The sequence below is a fragment of the Equus asinus genome, unplaced genomic scaffold (genome assembly GCF_041296235.1).
Source record: "Equus asinus isolate D_3611 breed Donkey unplaced genomic scaffold, EquAss-T2T_v2 contig_803, whole genome shotgun sequence".
Classification (NCBI taxonomy): domain Eukaryota; kingdom Metazoa; phylum Chordata; class Mammalia; order Perissodactyla; family Equidae; genus Equus; species Equus asinus.
The window spans coordinates 1,885,130-1,900,362 of NW_027225520.1; the positions used below are offsets into that span (position 1 = coordinate 1,885,130).

The 15,233-nt window shown below is 43.0% G+C and overlaps 2 protein-coding genes and 1 long non-coding RNA gene across 10 annotated transcripts in view; 1 reads left to right on the top strand and 2 right to left on the bottom strand.

The window, feature by feature from the left end:
* Positions 1-8,472, bottom strand: part of LOC139044371 (dehydrogenase/reductase SDR family member 6-like) — a 30,145-nt gene extending 21,673 nt beyond the window's left edge. For 2 of the 7 annotated variants that reach the window (XM_070503839.1, XM_070503836.1), the window contains exons 1-5: positions 7,875-8,472; positions 5,228-5,319; positions 4,287-4,365; positions 2,394-2,491; positions 564-677 (exon numbers count right to left, since the gene is read on the bottom strand). Coding sequence is in view for 1 of the 7 variants with exons in the window: in XM_070503836.1 (XP_070359937.1) it covers positions 564-677; positions 2,394-2,491; positions 4,287-4,322 (248 nt within the window). In the remaining 6 variants the exon portion in view is untranslated. Of the gene's footprint in view, positions 1-563; positions 678-2,393; positions 2,492-4,286; positions 4,366-5,227; positions 5,320-5,559; positions 6,652-7,874 lie in introns of those variants that run through there. The other 5 variants (XM_070503837.1, XM_070503838.1, XM_070503840.1 and 2 more) reach the window with 5 other exon arrangements.
* Positions 7,998-15,233, top strand: part of LOC139044373 (uncharacterized) — a 49,703-nt gene continuing 42,467 nt past the window's right edge. Inside the window, exons 1-2 of one of the 2 annotated variants that reach the window (XR_011501313.1) lie at positions 7,998-8,648; positions 9,624-9,701. This is a non-coding gene — a long non-coding RNA (uncharacterized lncRNA). The remainder of the gene's footprint in view (positions 8,649-9,623; positions 9,702-15,233) is intronic. The other variant, XR_011501312.1, reaches the window with a different exon arrangement.
* LOC139044369 (centromere-associated protein E-like) overlaps positions 14,343-15,233 on the bottom strand; it is a 75,377-nt gene continuing 74,486 nt past the window's right edge. The window contains exon 37 of the mRNA XM_070503833.1: positions 14,343-15,158. Within this exon, the coding sequence (XP_070359934.1) occupies positions 15,064-15,158 (95 nt within the window). The 3' untranslated portion in view covers positions 14,343-15,063. The remainder of the gene's footprint in view (positions 15,159-15,233) is intronic.

The window sequence follows — 15,233 nt, forward strand, 5'->3', positions numbered from 1 at the left end:
TTCTTTCTCTGTACAGTGAATGGGACAAAGTAGTACCTACCTCATCGGATTGTTCTGGTCCCACAGGCCTCCTGCTGTCCCTCTCCCTGGAAGCTTCTCCCCAAACACCTGAATGGTTAGCTCCGTTGCTCCATTCAGCCTCTATGAAAATCTCACCTTATCAGTGAGGCCCTCTGGGACCTCTCTAATAACTGAGCTTTTTTTCTCTTCATAGTACTTATAACTACCTCACATGTTATATGTTTATTTGATTACATATTATCCTGTCTCACCTCTCCAAAATGGAAGTTCCCTGACAGAAGGGACTTTGTTTAGTTCTCTGATTTGTCTTCTGCACCTAGAATGGAGCCTGGCATGTAGAAAGTGCTTAATAAATATTCTTTGAATGGATGAACTGGAAGGTCAGACGAATTAATTTATACTAAATGCCTTGGTATTTATGTTCACTACATGTTAGTCATTACGTTAACTACCATTACTCTTCAGCACATGTGAGGATTCTTTCTGGATGCCCAGGATGGAGACCTGGAGACTAACGTGGTGGTCATCCTGGTGGTGGTCACCTTACTTTAGGAAGAAAGGCCTTGATCATCAGGTACATGCTGCGGACGTTAAGATTCATTGAGAAGTCCCAGTCTTTCTCCTCACAGTCCAGGATGGTTCCATGATGAACAAAACTGGAAGAGTAATTAAACAATGGGGAAAAATTATCATTAAAAACGATTTCTATTCCACTTCCTTTTCATTTTTATTTTCATTTATTGACTTAGACCATTGTCCCTTCCCTAACCAAGACTTTTAACAATTCAAACATAGTATCACTTGGTACATTAGGTAAGTAAGTGTCTCAACAACTTAAGGTAAAAAATTTGTTATTTGAAAACAAGATCCTTCTTTTAAAAGAAGGCGGCAAGTGTCTGGAGCCCCCAAACATAAGAAGCTCTATACCAAATGCACAGGAAATATCAACGCCATTACAAACAACTGAGGACACTTGCCCCAGTGGACTCTGATTTCAAGAGCAGCAGTGCCCTCAGGTGGCAAGAACTTATCATTCTCAAGGGAAATCAAAGTTGCAGGGAAAACAAGTATCTCACCATCTCAGGGCAGCAAAGTAATATCGCTACTGTACAGTTCTGACATACTGAGTAAACAAAGCAGAACAAAAGAAAACCCTCAAAATAGCCTTTGCTATTTTCCAAGTCACATTTCCTCAAGGAAGCTTTATAACAATGGGGTCCTAATTGATTTCACTGTCCCCTGGACCAAGATTATGTAATTACTTATAAAATATTGTCAGTTGTGATTCCCATGTACCACTGTACTTCCAGTTCAATCAAATGACAGCAAGAACCACATGCTATATTTCTATATCCCTTACTTTGCTGAAAATTTAATAGATGCTCAAAAAATAATTTTGCTAGTTGATTTTTTCATGGTTCTGAATATATTCTTCTATGAAAGATGAGCAGATTATTTATAAAATAGATAATCATAAATTGTTGCTTTAATTTCCATACATTGTAACACATGATAAACTATGAATAGACAGACTTTTTTCATACTGAAACATGATTAGGAAGAATCATAAAAATACATAAGAAGGCTCTAGGATTTTTCTATCAATGCCACAGTATAAACGTTAACACCACACAAGAAAAGTGGAACATCAGACTCTATCTACTTAGTCCTGCGTAAGCCTCAACTGTCCTCATCTCTACTGTCATGCCTGAAAAGGGAGAGTGAGCACAAGCACTAGCTGCTCCACATGGGGCTGCTCCAGCTCCAGTCTCTCATCCTTCAAGCATGGTTCAGCAAGTTTGGTACTACTCTATCAAGTTCAATTAAGCCATTCTCTTTGTGCTGTATATAAAGCAACAGAGTGAAACTTCTTTTGCTGGGATTAATTGCCCTAATAAGAAATGCTGCGCTTGGGAGGTAGAAAGAACTTGCCAGAATGTTGTGCCAACAAATGGGGAACATTCGCATTTCAATAAACTGAGTACTCAGTTTTTGGCAGATATACTTTGCCTTAAAGACACTCCTGGAAAACAGTTTTTAATTTTATTTTATAAGTCTTAGTGGAACATCAGTGACAAGTCCACTGGTGTGAGCCTGTCCCCAGCCTTAGGTAGATCAACAGCGTTGGATTGGTAGCAGTTGTCTTGAGTATCCTTAAGTGCCTTTAGGCCCCAAGCACATGTCAACTTCTATGGCTGTTTTACTTGCTGAATCTTACTTGTAACAAAAATTCTGTCCAAAATCCAGCTTTATTTCCTAAGGAATATATTAGGGTTCACAAAGAATAATTTGGCCATATTATCAAATTTCTTTTAATAAAAGACATAGAAAACTTTCTGTGAGGAGAATGAAATTAAAAAGTTATGAATTACCCAGCAACATTAAAGAGAATGTCAACTCTCTCAATTTCATTGGCAAACTCATCAATTTGTTTTTTTTTTTGTGACATCCAGGACTCGAGTCTGAATACCTGAAACATAAAACAAGGGAAACTATTTACTTATACCCATAAAAAATGTTTAGTCTTGTAGATGTAGCTGCTTTGAAGTACAAAGATTACAGTATCTGTCCATTTTGCCTTCATAGGATTGTTGACCATTGGTAGGGTCTTAAGAATCTTAAGAATCTCATTAATAAAAATCTTAAAATCCTCCCCATCCTGAACTCCCAATAACACACCTCTCTTTCCCTCCCTTTCTCTTCACTCTCTAAATTGAATACTAAAGGCCTTTTCTGAGAAAAGACTTTACAGTGAAGTATGAATGATCTATATTAGATGCTTCTCAGTGAGCCAGCAGTAATAACAGAGCGCAGGCTTGCTCTTTCCCCAGAGGCGAGTCACTGCCCCAGGAACACTGAATCCTATCTGAGTGAGGGGTAGGGAAGGGCAGGGCAGTGAGACAGGAGACTGTTTCCATTTGTGCACTTTACCTTCATGTCAATTCCATTATTTATTGGAAACAACTTTGTCAGTCAAGGGTATAATCACTTATTTCTGCACTAAATTGCAAGGAGAAGAAATGAGGGGCCAGGAGAAGGGATGAAACACTTGAAAGCTAGACATGAGAGATCCAGCATTGGATCTCAGAGACACACTGTAATAGTTACTAAAAAACCCCAAACATTCTCTAATAAAAGAAAGTCACTATTTTAATGTTTTTAAAAAAAATATGGTTTATTATTCTTTTATAGATATAGAAAGAAAAGATTATAAACATAGAAAAGGAGAGAAAGGGGAGAAAGTTTTGGGAGGACTTTCTTCCCTTAGTACTTTTTCAATACTTTTTCAGTACAACAGCGTTTTTCTGACTTGGAGTTAAAATTCCCTATTATTAAAATTAAATAATTTTCCAATAATAAATAAACAATCCAATAATTAAAATAGCATAGTCTAATTCCGTTCATGAATTCAATGTGCTAATTTGCATTTGATTATATAACCTGTTCTATTTTGCTGGAAGAATTAACTTTCAAATGAGCTGTCTGTTCTGATTTCTTTCAGAGGAACTCTAGTTGAAGTCCTTTGATGCTGGAGTTGAGTTCAGTGTGGTGCAGTAAGGGGTGATACACAGCGAAATAATTTGCATACTCTCTTAGGGTTTCTGATCATATGTGACTTTAGGGCTGAGCTGTCTCCAATATGGTAGCCACCAGGCACATGTGGCTACTAAGCACTTGAAATGCAGCTAGTCAGAACTGAAATGCGCTGTAAGTGTACAACACACGTGAATTTAAAAGATTTAGTATGAAAAAAGAATGTAAAATATTCCATAAATTTTTTTTATATTGAGTATGTTAAAATGGTATTTTAGATATATTTAGTTAAATAAAATACATTACTAAAATTAATTTTCATCTGTTTCTTTTTACTTTTTAAATGTAGCCACAGGAAATTTAAATCACACACGTGGTTCACATCATTTTCCTACTGGACAGCACTGTGCTGAGTAGGGCACAGAAGTGAAAGTTGTCATTAAAAGTTAACGCAACAACTGTTAAATTTCACATACAACTTTGTAATTAGGTACAAAATCCTTCAACATGCTGGATAAAAAAAATTTTAAGTATACAACTTTTATATATTTAAGTATACAGATTTTTGTCTGTAGGTTCACAGAATATAGATTTGATATCAAAGAATCAGGCTCTAAGAAGAAGGCCGGTGGAGCTGACCAGCCAAGTAATTTTCTTTCAGCAGACGAGTACTGTTTTTTATAATACCTTATGGACTCTGAATCCCAAGTTCAAGCTGCTGAGTTGCTTACCCGGGTACTTTTCCAGTTCTTGAAGTTTGGACTCATTGATATCTGTGGCTATGACTTGGGCACCTTCTCTTGCAAAAGCCTGGAAGACAACACACAAATGAATCCTTTGTTTACTTGGTTAAGCTGCTCTCATGAATAGAAAATCCTTTAGCCTTTTCTCCCTTTATCTTATTTTCATTGTTTTCCTTATACATGGGTGGAATTTCAAACTATCTAGTCTCACTTAGCCCTTCCCATTGTTATTTTTATCATTAATTAGTACAACATGACATACATTGTGCTTGTCATCTGACTTTATCCCTTTTAGTAACATCAAATACAATCGTGTTTTTAAAAAACTAGGATTCTGTTATTAACACCTCTCAAAATACTACTATTCTGTGATTTGACAGCCTTTATTCCATTTCTGAGCAGGTGACTAAACCCAAAATAATGAGAAAAATGGGTTATTTCAACACTTTTCCTCCTAAGAGTATACTAGTGTATTTACAAATATCAAACTAATCCTACCGTTACAGTTAAGCTGCATTATTAGCTCAAGTGAGGACTATAATGTGCAAGAAGCTGCTATAAATTACAAGGTAAAGGTAACCTGATAGTCTTAGAACTCTGGAGTCCTATGTCTGAACTGAGGTGATTTCAGAGGGCTATGTACTCCTTTAGGCCCGCTGTAACAAATTTATTACAGTGCAGAGAAACTGAGGCAAAGAAATAAGTTCTCAGCGTCAAAAGTTATGAGACGTCACATAATAAATATGTGAGGTAAGCCTTGCTTCATCTGCCTGGGATCAAGAGTAGCAACTTTTATTTTTGTAACTTAAGACAACAGAAGCACAAAAGCCAATAAAAAAAAGAAGTAGAGCAGAATTAAACAGCCATGGGATCTGTCCACGTGATTCAACACCTCCAAAGGCAGGAAGCAAACAGAGATAGTAACTTACTATGGCAGTGGCCCGGCCGATCCCCTGAGCAGCAGCTGTCAGGACGATGACCTTCCCATCAAGTCGACCCATAACGGAACCTGCGGTTTAATCTACAGACACGTGTATTTAATGGCATGCACTGTAGACATGGTCCTATGCAGTAACATCTAGAATGAATGGTTCAATGTACTCCTTTAAGAACCTGAAGATGGCACCTCAGCACAAATATTCCCACCATGAGAATTCTCCAAGAGCGCCCACTCTAGATACCTAGCTTTGTACATCAAAACCATTTGGCACAGCCCACTCAACTGATACTCAGTAAGAGACAGACATTGGACTTGACCCACCTTTCGGTTTTTTGAGAACCCAATGCTGATCCAGAAGGGGTGGAGTCCTCCCCTCCCCATCCTCCCCGCTGTGCCCGCACGCACTGCTATGCCACTGGGCATGTCCTTCCTGCTTTCTGTCCTGTAAACTTCCGTTGGGTTTGCACCATCAATCATTTCTAGTTTGTTTATTTATATTCTTATTTTTGCAGGGGAAGATTCGCCCTAAGCTAACATTGAACCAGGAGGCTGAAGTGGAGTGCACCAAACTTTAACCACTAAGCCATCAGGGCTGGCTCTCATCTGTGGTTTTTCCTTGTCCCTTGGAAAGATTTCACCATCGGCCTCAGAAAGTCACTGAACAAAAGAACCGGAAAATCAAATCATGTCCAATACCCCCATTTTACAGATGAGGAAACTGATGTGGCCTGGTCCAGGTGAGAGAGACAGACGAAACGCAGGCCTCCCCATAACGCTGCCGATCCTCTTCTCAAGCTTAAGCCGGCGGGAGTTAACGCTTTAACAGCCACAGTCAGTCACTTCTGACAGGCAGGACTGAGACACTGTGACCGGGGGAAAGGTGGCGTGCATCAGGTCTGACCAGTGCCGACTGCAGGGCGCGCGGAACGGCTAGCGCTGAGGTCGGGGTGGCGAGGAGTCAAACGATGATCAAATGAGGTGGTCTTCAAGGAGCCAGGCTCTCTCCCCCATCCTGCTGTTCTCAACGTGTGCCTCTGACCTCGCGCCAAGTCACAACATGGCTGCTATGTCCCAAGGCACCATATCTGCATCCGCCCCAAAAAACACCAAGGGAAGGAGCAAAAGCCAAAGGTCTTTCTACCCAAGAAGGAAGGCCTGCTCAGAACCCCGGCCCACGTTTCACCCGCCAGCCCTAGCAGCCGCGGGGGCCGGCATGTGGGGGCGCCGTCTTCCCCCCTCAGGATGGGAAAGGCAGGGAAACGAGCTGGGAGGGCGTTGAGCGAACGCACTCAAGCAGCACGCGCGCACACACACCGCGCCCGAGAAGGCGCAGGCGGCTTCTCCGGCCTGGGCCCCTAAGCCCTTTCCTCCTGAGCCCCACTCCGTGCTCCTCAGCCACGCGCGGCTCCGCCCGCCGGGGGCGCTCACGCGGGCAGGCGTCAGGCAAGCGGGGGCGGGGGGTGTCAGGCAGGCGGGGGCGGGCGCGCCAGGGGGGCGGGGCGGGGGGGCGTCAGGCAGGCGGGGGCGGGCGCGCCCGGGGGGGGGCGGGGCGGGGTGGGGGGGCGTCGGGCAGGCGGGGGCGGGCGCGCCGGGGGGCGTCAGGCAGGCGGGGGCGGGCGCGCCGGGGGAGGCGGGGCGCGGGGCGAAGGCCCGAGGTGTGGCCCGGTCTCGCGCGCTCCTTCCCGCGTCCCAGCCGGCGTCGCACCCGGGCCTCCCACCAGCCGGTCCAGCGGGCCTCGTGTCGCCCGGACCCCTGCCGTCCAGCCCTCGGCCGCCCGGGGCCCGCGGCGTCCACGCGCGGACAGGAGGCGGGCGTTCCAGGGGGTGCCCCGCCGTCCCCGCCCCTGCCCGGGCGCTCGCTCCCTCTGCTCCCAGCGCTGCCCCGAGCTGCCGGCGCCCGACTCCGGGACCAGCTCGCCGCTGCCCGAGGCGCTCCGACCGCGGCCGCCCTCGCCAGCCACCAAGAAGCCCAGCCACTCTGAGGCAACGAAATTTTCACTGGTTTTCCCCCTTCTTACACGAGAGGTTCATACTCACTTTAAACTTGGGGAGAGTTGAGATATTTTCAATATGTACTTTAGGAATGAGAGACTCCAGGAACCTTTACCCACCCCCAGTCCTGAGCGTGCGGATCAAACGCTGTGACTTGAGCCCGTGCGCCCTGCGGCTCTGGGCGCCGGGCTCCGGGCGGCCTCCCCGCCTTTCTGGGCCCGGAGTTTGGAGCCGAAGGTTTACTGTTAGGTCAACTGCACTGCCACGCTAAAACAGAGTTTTTGGGAAAATGAGTTGCAAACATGGCCTGAAATGGTAAATTCCAACATGAAAAGCAAACGTGATGGCTTTCTTACTGTAAACACTGGAATCAAAGTGTTAATTTTTCGTTATCAGAGGCAGAGCATTTTCGGGAATTCTGTCTTCATGAACCCGGAAGAAAAATGTTCACTGAAAAATCCTCTCTTCTTTGGTTATTTTGAAAAACTTAAGATACCAGACTTCCAAATGCACCCTAATCCTGATCTAACTGCTAAGATTTCCTGAAATAAGTAACGTGCAGAGCAAAGCAACACATAAAAATTAAACATTTCCTTTTCCCAGTCCATTTAAAGTTTCATTGAAAAAATACCAGGAAATCTTACTTTAGAGTAGCAGCAGGTGGATGGCGTCCTCCAGGTCACTGCGCGAGCGGCAAACGGAGACCGACCTTCGTGCAGACAAGTCAGGCGCTTAATGATGAATGCTGGGATGTGTAGTTCAGGTTTCTTCCGAGTTTGCTGGTTCTGTTTCCTTGAGTTTTTAAGGATTCGCACATTGGTATACTCAATGTGTGTACGTGCTGCCGTCTAGTGGAGCTCAGGTCGAACTGCTAACTCCGAGTAAACGGTGAAAAGCGGAAAAAGCCCCCGCAGCATGCTCAGGACTGGAAACCACTCCCTTGGCTTTGACCCCTCTCAGTCCCTGTCGTTTGTGTCTACTACGTGCCGTTCTGCGGTGTTCAAGATGGAATGAGGCAGAAGTCGCATGTGGAAGACGGCAGAGCCGCGAAACAGAAGGAGCCCAGGTCACTGAAGATACTAGAGCCTTCTCTCCTGGCCCTTGACATGATTGCTGAGAGGGCAGCACACGTTCTCTCGCGTTGAAGGTATGGTTGTGGTTCTCTTGTGACGCGCCGTCTCTTCTAACACTAATACACGCTTAGTGGCGGAATGCAGGCGTCCTGACTGCACTGGCGGTGGCGTCAGGGAGCAGGTTGAGCCTCAGTGGGAGTGTGGAGGCTTCAAGGAAAGAACATGCTGGGTAAGAGCAAAAAGCCAAGTCTGGCTGAAGAGAACAGAGACACAAGAAGGAAAAGAAAGGACTGGGTCACGTGAGCCCTCTACACTAGGCTTCGTAACTCCAACTTTCTCAGGCAGGTAACTGAGCAGAGTGAGTGTGTAGGTTGTTTGTGCACGTGCTGTTTAAGTGGGTTCACTCAGCACCCACCCAACTCACTTTCCCCTGCCTCCTACACTGTAAGGGTGATAAATAAGTGACAAGCAGTAGGCTATATTGGAGGATATGAGGAAGCCATTTGGTTTGAAACTAATTTGACCTGACCTTGTTTTTCCAGAAAGGTCTGTTGAGCATGCATTGTACATCTGCTTTAAACGCTTACAATGTCCCAAAGACAAGAACAATGCCCTTAAAGATAAGGAGGTAGCTTCCCCCCACATCGGCATTTCCTTTAATATGCATCTCTCCCTAAACTAAGGATTAATTATGGACCTGCTGTGCTCACTGTGTGACCACCCACCTTGTGACCACTGACCTACTGACCTCTGACCTGCTGGGCCAGCAAAGCATCTCACGATAATTGTAAAAGGGATATTCCTGCCATATATGATGGATGCTCTTTGTTCCAAGACTGTGTATAACCACTCGGTACACCCCACTTCTTTGGTGCCCTTCCTTCCTTGGGGGAGGAAGGCCCCAGGCTAGTCCTCAGACCTGACTCATAATAAATTCACCCCAATTTTGATTTGTAGATTGATGTGGATTATTTGTGTCAAGGGGCTGAAAACAAAACTCTCAAATTGCCAGCTTCCTTTGCTGCTAGGGTTGGCCAATGAAATGTGGGCTGGAGTTTCTGAGGAGGCCTTTCTTCTTGGATAGAAAGGCCTTTGGCTTTTGCTCCTTCCTTTTTTGGGGGGGGGCAGTCCTGGAACGTGGATATGATGCCTTGGGACCTAGCAGCCATTTTGTGACTTGGTCTGAGGTCAGAGGCACACACTAAGGACAATAGGGAAGAAAAGGAACCTAGTTCCTTGAAGACAGGCTTAAGACAAAATCCCTAAAGTAACTCCTCTGGACTTCTTATGTGAGAAAAATAAACTTTAGTCACTTTTCAGGTTTTTTGTTCCTGGAGCTAAGTGTATCCGTAACAGTCACAGTGGTTAAGAACAGACTGTGGAGTCAGAAAGATGCAGGTAAGTCCCACATCTTTCCCTCACCAGCTAAGTGAGTAAGTTACCCAGCTGACCAAACCTGTTTCACATCTGTAAAATGAAGGTAGGCATAGCACCTACCTCAGGGATGTTGTGAGGAGGAAGGACTTGGCATGTACAATAGTTGTTACATTTGTACTTAAAAATGTGAATGATTATTAGAAATTCAATTATAATGGATGGTAAAAATTACCCTTAAAGATTTTTTAAAACCCTGCCCTAGTTTCTGCTTGTGTTCACATAAGGTCTTTGGTAAAACTGTCTCTCATTGCCCCACTGTAGCTTCTAACACTGGGTCTAATGACTGTAATCACACGCAGCTGTGCTCCTTGTGTTCCTAACAACATCTTTCCTTTCTTTTTTTTTTATGCTTTTTTTTTGGTGAGGAAGACTGGCCCTGAGTTAACATGTTACCAATCTTCCTTTTTTTTTTTCCTCCCCAAAGCTCCAGTACATAGGTGTATATCCTAGTTGTAGGTCATTTTAGCTCTTCTATGTGAGACACTGCTACAGCATGGCTTGATGAGCGGTGGTAGGTCCACACTCAGGATCTGAACCAGTGAACCCCACGCCACCAAAGCAGAACATGCGAACTTAACCACTTGGCCATGGGGCCAGCGCCAATACCTTTCCTTTGACTTTTGAGGATTTTGGAATAGACTTTTTATGAATATGAGAGTTCCCTAATCAAGGCCAACTCAGGTACCTCTTTCTCGATGCAGCTGTCTTCAGCCTCCCTTTATTCACAGATCTTCAACAATTATGCTTACTCTACGACCGCCTAAGTCACATGGTATTGCAGATATTTGCTTACCCCTCTGTATAGTCAGTGGACTAAATTTGTTTAAGGTTAGGGACCATATCTTTTTCACCCTTACATTGTGATCAGCTCATATTAAAAGTATGAGTTATTTGTTTTCCAGCTACATGAGTCCCACAAAGTCAGTGCCTTTCGGTGCCTAGACCAGTGATCAGCACACAGTAGAAGGTAGTTAAATATTTGAGTATGAATGGCAGGCTCTCAATAAGTTTCCTGAACATGATTCTGCTAGGCTCTCAAGAAAATGTTTCCTATGAACAATACTGTATTTTGTCTTCTCTGGTCCTGACTTGACTTTTCAGATTTTAGCGTCGTCTGACCATCTTACTGCTTTTTAACATTCTCGCAAGTTTCCATTGCTAACTTTCATCATTGTTCCTTCACAATCTTTCATCATGACACTGAAACTCAGGTCATAAGAGTTAAGCAACATTCTGAGGGAGACATCAGCAAGATGGAGGAATACAAAGTCCCAGCTCTTCTTCCCTGACAGAGACACTGTCTTAACAGCAATACATGGACCAAAGTATCTTTGTGAGAACTTCAGAAGCCAGGTAAGAAGTTGCAGTCCCCTGGGTAAGGGCAAAGCTAACAACTTCCACCCTGAAACTAGGCAGAAGAGCCCTTTCATTTTCCCTGCGACCACCTCTCCCCCAAGCCAGCACAGCTCACCCCTGCTTACAGCTCCTCCATCGTGAGGAGCAGGGGAAAGAAAAGAGAGGAAAATTCATTCACAGTTCCGTCTTTTTGGAGAGCTGCCTGAAGGACTGGTTTCTGTCTCACTTGACCCGAACTGCTGATGGAACTGGCATGGTCTGGCACCAGACAGAGACTAGCGTGGCTCAGCACCATCAGGAGTAGGTGCCCAACTCGAAGCTTCATCCTCGGGAGGGAGGGAGGGAGGAGAACAGAGCGTGTGTCTTATGTGCCAGCGTTTTGGAGGGCTGCCATTGGGACTGGTTTCTATCTCACCTGATTTGGGGTGCTGATGGGAGCTGACGTAATTTGGATGCCTGGGGGCCAATGAGAACAAAGGAGAGTGGGGTGGCTTCCTGCTGCAGCACCAAAGAAGCTGCAGTACTACAGACAGATATTAGAGGGAGCAAGAGATTATGAGCTCCTGAAAAAGAAACTGGCAAACCTCTCTAATTGGCAAATCACACACACAAGCCTAGAGAGTCACATCTGCCCAAAAGCTTTCAGAGGGCCCACAATCTATAACTGGGCTGACTGATGAAGGTCTTCCCCTGTATGAAGCAGCCCATAAAGACTGGAAGAGGTGGCTATTTTTCAAATGCATAAAAGTCAGCAAAAAAATCAAAAGGCACACAAAGAAACAGAGAAACACGATGCAATCAAAGAAACAAACTAAATCTCCAGAAACCAACTCCAAAGAAATGGTGACCTATGAATACCTGACAAACACTTGAAAATAATAGTTTTAAGGAAGCTCAATGATCTACAAGAGAACACCAATAGACAGCTAAATGAAATCAGGAAAATGATGCACAAACAAAATGAGAATATTAAAGAGATGGAAACTATAAAAAAGGACCAAACAGAAATTCTGGAGCTGAAGAATACAAATAACTAAAATGAAAAATTCACAGAGGGGTTCAATAGCAGACTTGATCAAGCAGAAGAATCAATAAGTTGAAACCAGGTCATATGAAATTACTCAGTTAGAGAAGAAAAAAGAAAAAAGAATAAAGAAAAGTGAAGAGAGCCTAAGGTACTTATGGGACATCAGCAAGTGGACCAATATATGCATCATGGAACTTCCAGAAGGAAAGAGAAAGGGACAAAAGATTTATTTGAGGAAATAATGGCCAAAAACTTCCCAAATCTGAGGAATGAAAGATATCCAAATTCAAGAGTTAAGCAACATTCTACTAGACTGGATATCTGAAGACTGATCTTATATATATATATAATTTCTATTGAGTTCATAAGAGTTGACATCATTGTGAAATTTCAGTTGTACATTGTTTCTTGTCTGTCACCACGTAAGTGTTCTCCTTCACCCCCTATGCCCACCCCTCACCCCCCTTCCCCTGGTAACCACTGAACTGTTTTCTTTGTCCATGTGTTTGTTTATATTCCACATGTGAGTGAAATCATCTGGTGTTTGTCTTTTTCAGTCTTACTTCCCTAAGCATAATTCCCTCCAGGTCCTTCCATGTTGTTGCAAATGGGATGGATCCGTCTTCTTTTAATGGCTGAGTAGTATTCCATTGTATATATACCACATCATCTTTATCCAATCATTGGTCAATGGGCACTTGGGTTGCTTCCAGGTCTTGGCTATTGTGGATAGTGCTGCTATCAACACAGGGGTGCATATGTTCTTTGGATTATTGATTGCAAGTTGTTTAGGTAGATACCCAGTAATGGAATAACTGGATATGGTATTTCTATTTTTAGTTTTCTGAGGAACCTCCATCTTGTTTTCCATAGTGGCTATACCAGTTTGCAGTCCCACCAGCAGTGTATGAGGGTTCCCTTTTCTCCACACCCTCTCCAACTTTTGTTATTTTTAGTCTTAGTGATTATAGCCATTTAAACAGGTGTAAGGTGGTATCTTAGTGTAGTTTTGATTTGCATTTCCCTGATGATTAGTGATGTTGAACATCTTTTCATGTGTTTCTTGGCCATCTGTATATCTTCTTTGGAAAAATGTTCATATCCCCTGCTCATTTTTTGATTGTGCTGTCTTTTTGTTGTTCAGTTGTGTGAATTCCTTATATATTATGGAGATTAACTCCTTGTCAGATATATGATTTGCAAATATTTTCTCCCACTTGGTGGGCTGTCTTTTTGTTTTGATCCTAGTTTCTTTTGCCTTGCAGAAGCTCTTTAGTCTGATGAAGTCCCACTTTTTTTCTTCTGTTTCCCTTGTCTGAGAAGACCTGGTATTCAAAAAGATCCTTTTAAGTTTGATGTCAGTGAGTCTACTACCTATATTTTCTTCTAGGAGTTTTATGGTTTCAGGACTTATCTTCAAGTCATTGATCCATTTTATTTTTGTGTATGGCATGAGATAATGGTCTACTTTCATTCTTTTGCATGTGGCTGTCCAGTTTTCCCAACACCATTTGTTGAAAATACTTTCCTTTCTCCATTGTATGTTCCCAGCTCCTTTGTCAAAGATTAGCTGTCCATAGATGTGTGGTTTTCCTTCTGGGCTTTCAGTTCTGTTCCACTGATCTGTGTGTCTGTTTTTGTACCAGTACCATGTCATTTTGATCACTATGGCTTTGTAGTACACTTTGAAGTCAGGGATGGTGGTACCTCCAGCTTTGTTCTTTTTTCTCAGGATTGCTTTAGCAATTTGGGGTCTTTGGTTGCCCCATATGAATTTTAGGATTCTCTGTTCTGTTTCCATGAAGAATGTCATTGGGATTCTGATTGGGATTGCATTACATCTGTAGATTGCTTTGGGTAGTATGGACATTTTAACCGTGTTTATTCTTCCAATCCATGTGCGTGGAATCTCTTTCCATCTCTTTATGTCATCATCTATTTTTAAGACTGATTATATTTTTAATGGCCTTAAAGTCGTTTTATTACCCAGGTGAACATACCTACTACTTTGCAATACTCTTATTCAGTGGAGGAGTGAACATCGTAGAGAATCAACCTGCAGCTCTGTAATCATGTCTGGTTTGGGTGCAGAGGAGAAACCAAACTCCCAAGGGACAGGCCTGAGGGACAGCGTTATAGGAAGGCACAGTTTCACTTCACCCTAGTGAACCTGTGACAGTGTGTTAAGGTAAGGGAAATAACCAATTCATAGACTTTAACAGTGATGGCTATGATATAATTAATAATCTCTCCCTTTGAATGTCTTCTTACCAAAGAGCCAAGAATGCCTTGAAATCACTAACTGTGTTCTAAACCTTATGCAACTTGCTGTTTTATATGGTTTTTCAAAGTCATATGATATAAAAGTACTATCAGATACTCTCTAAAACCACAGTTCTTAACCTCTTATAGAGTAACAGACCTCTCAGAGAGTATGTTATAAGAAAGTAGGGACCCTAGTATCCTAGAAAACTGAATCCACACACAAAAGATAAAATTTCAGAGGTTTTACAGATTGTGTGAAGCCCATCCATAGATGCTTTATGTGTTGCGGGGAGCCCAGGTTTAGGAATTTTGTTAATTAAATGATGCTTTAATTTATGTATTATCTAAGTCACATGTGGATAACGAGATTAATGAAAATGTATACATTTTATGTATACACGGAAAGACTGGAAATTTCCTTCAATAACTTTATTCTTCACAAAATATATAAATAAATAAAACAATTCAACTTCTAAAGTATTATCACATTCAGGAAGAAGGCAGTCTATCACCATTCTAAATGACTGGAATGCCTCAATTTCTAATGGCAAAGTGCAAACTGAATTGAAATTAAGTTGGACTGTGACATCATTGCCAGGGATAGAAAAATAAAGTAACAAATACAGTCATTTCTAAATAAGGAACACTAGGCCCCTAGAAAAGTGACAGCAGAGTTTACTGAGTCTTGCACTCGGGCACAGCTTGTCCTGAGGAGGCGTGCCAAGGGCCTGGCTGAGGATCCACACTCTCTGCTCCAGCAGTTTGTTCTTCTGAGAAAAAAATAGAAAGCAAAAGTCATCTTATTAAAAAACACGTTTGGTTGCAACACAACATACAGCTTATAT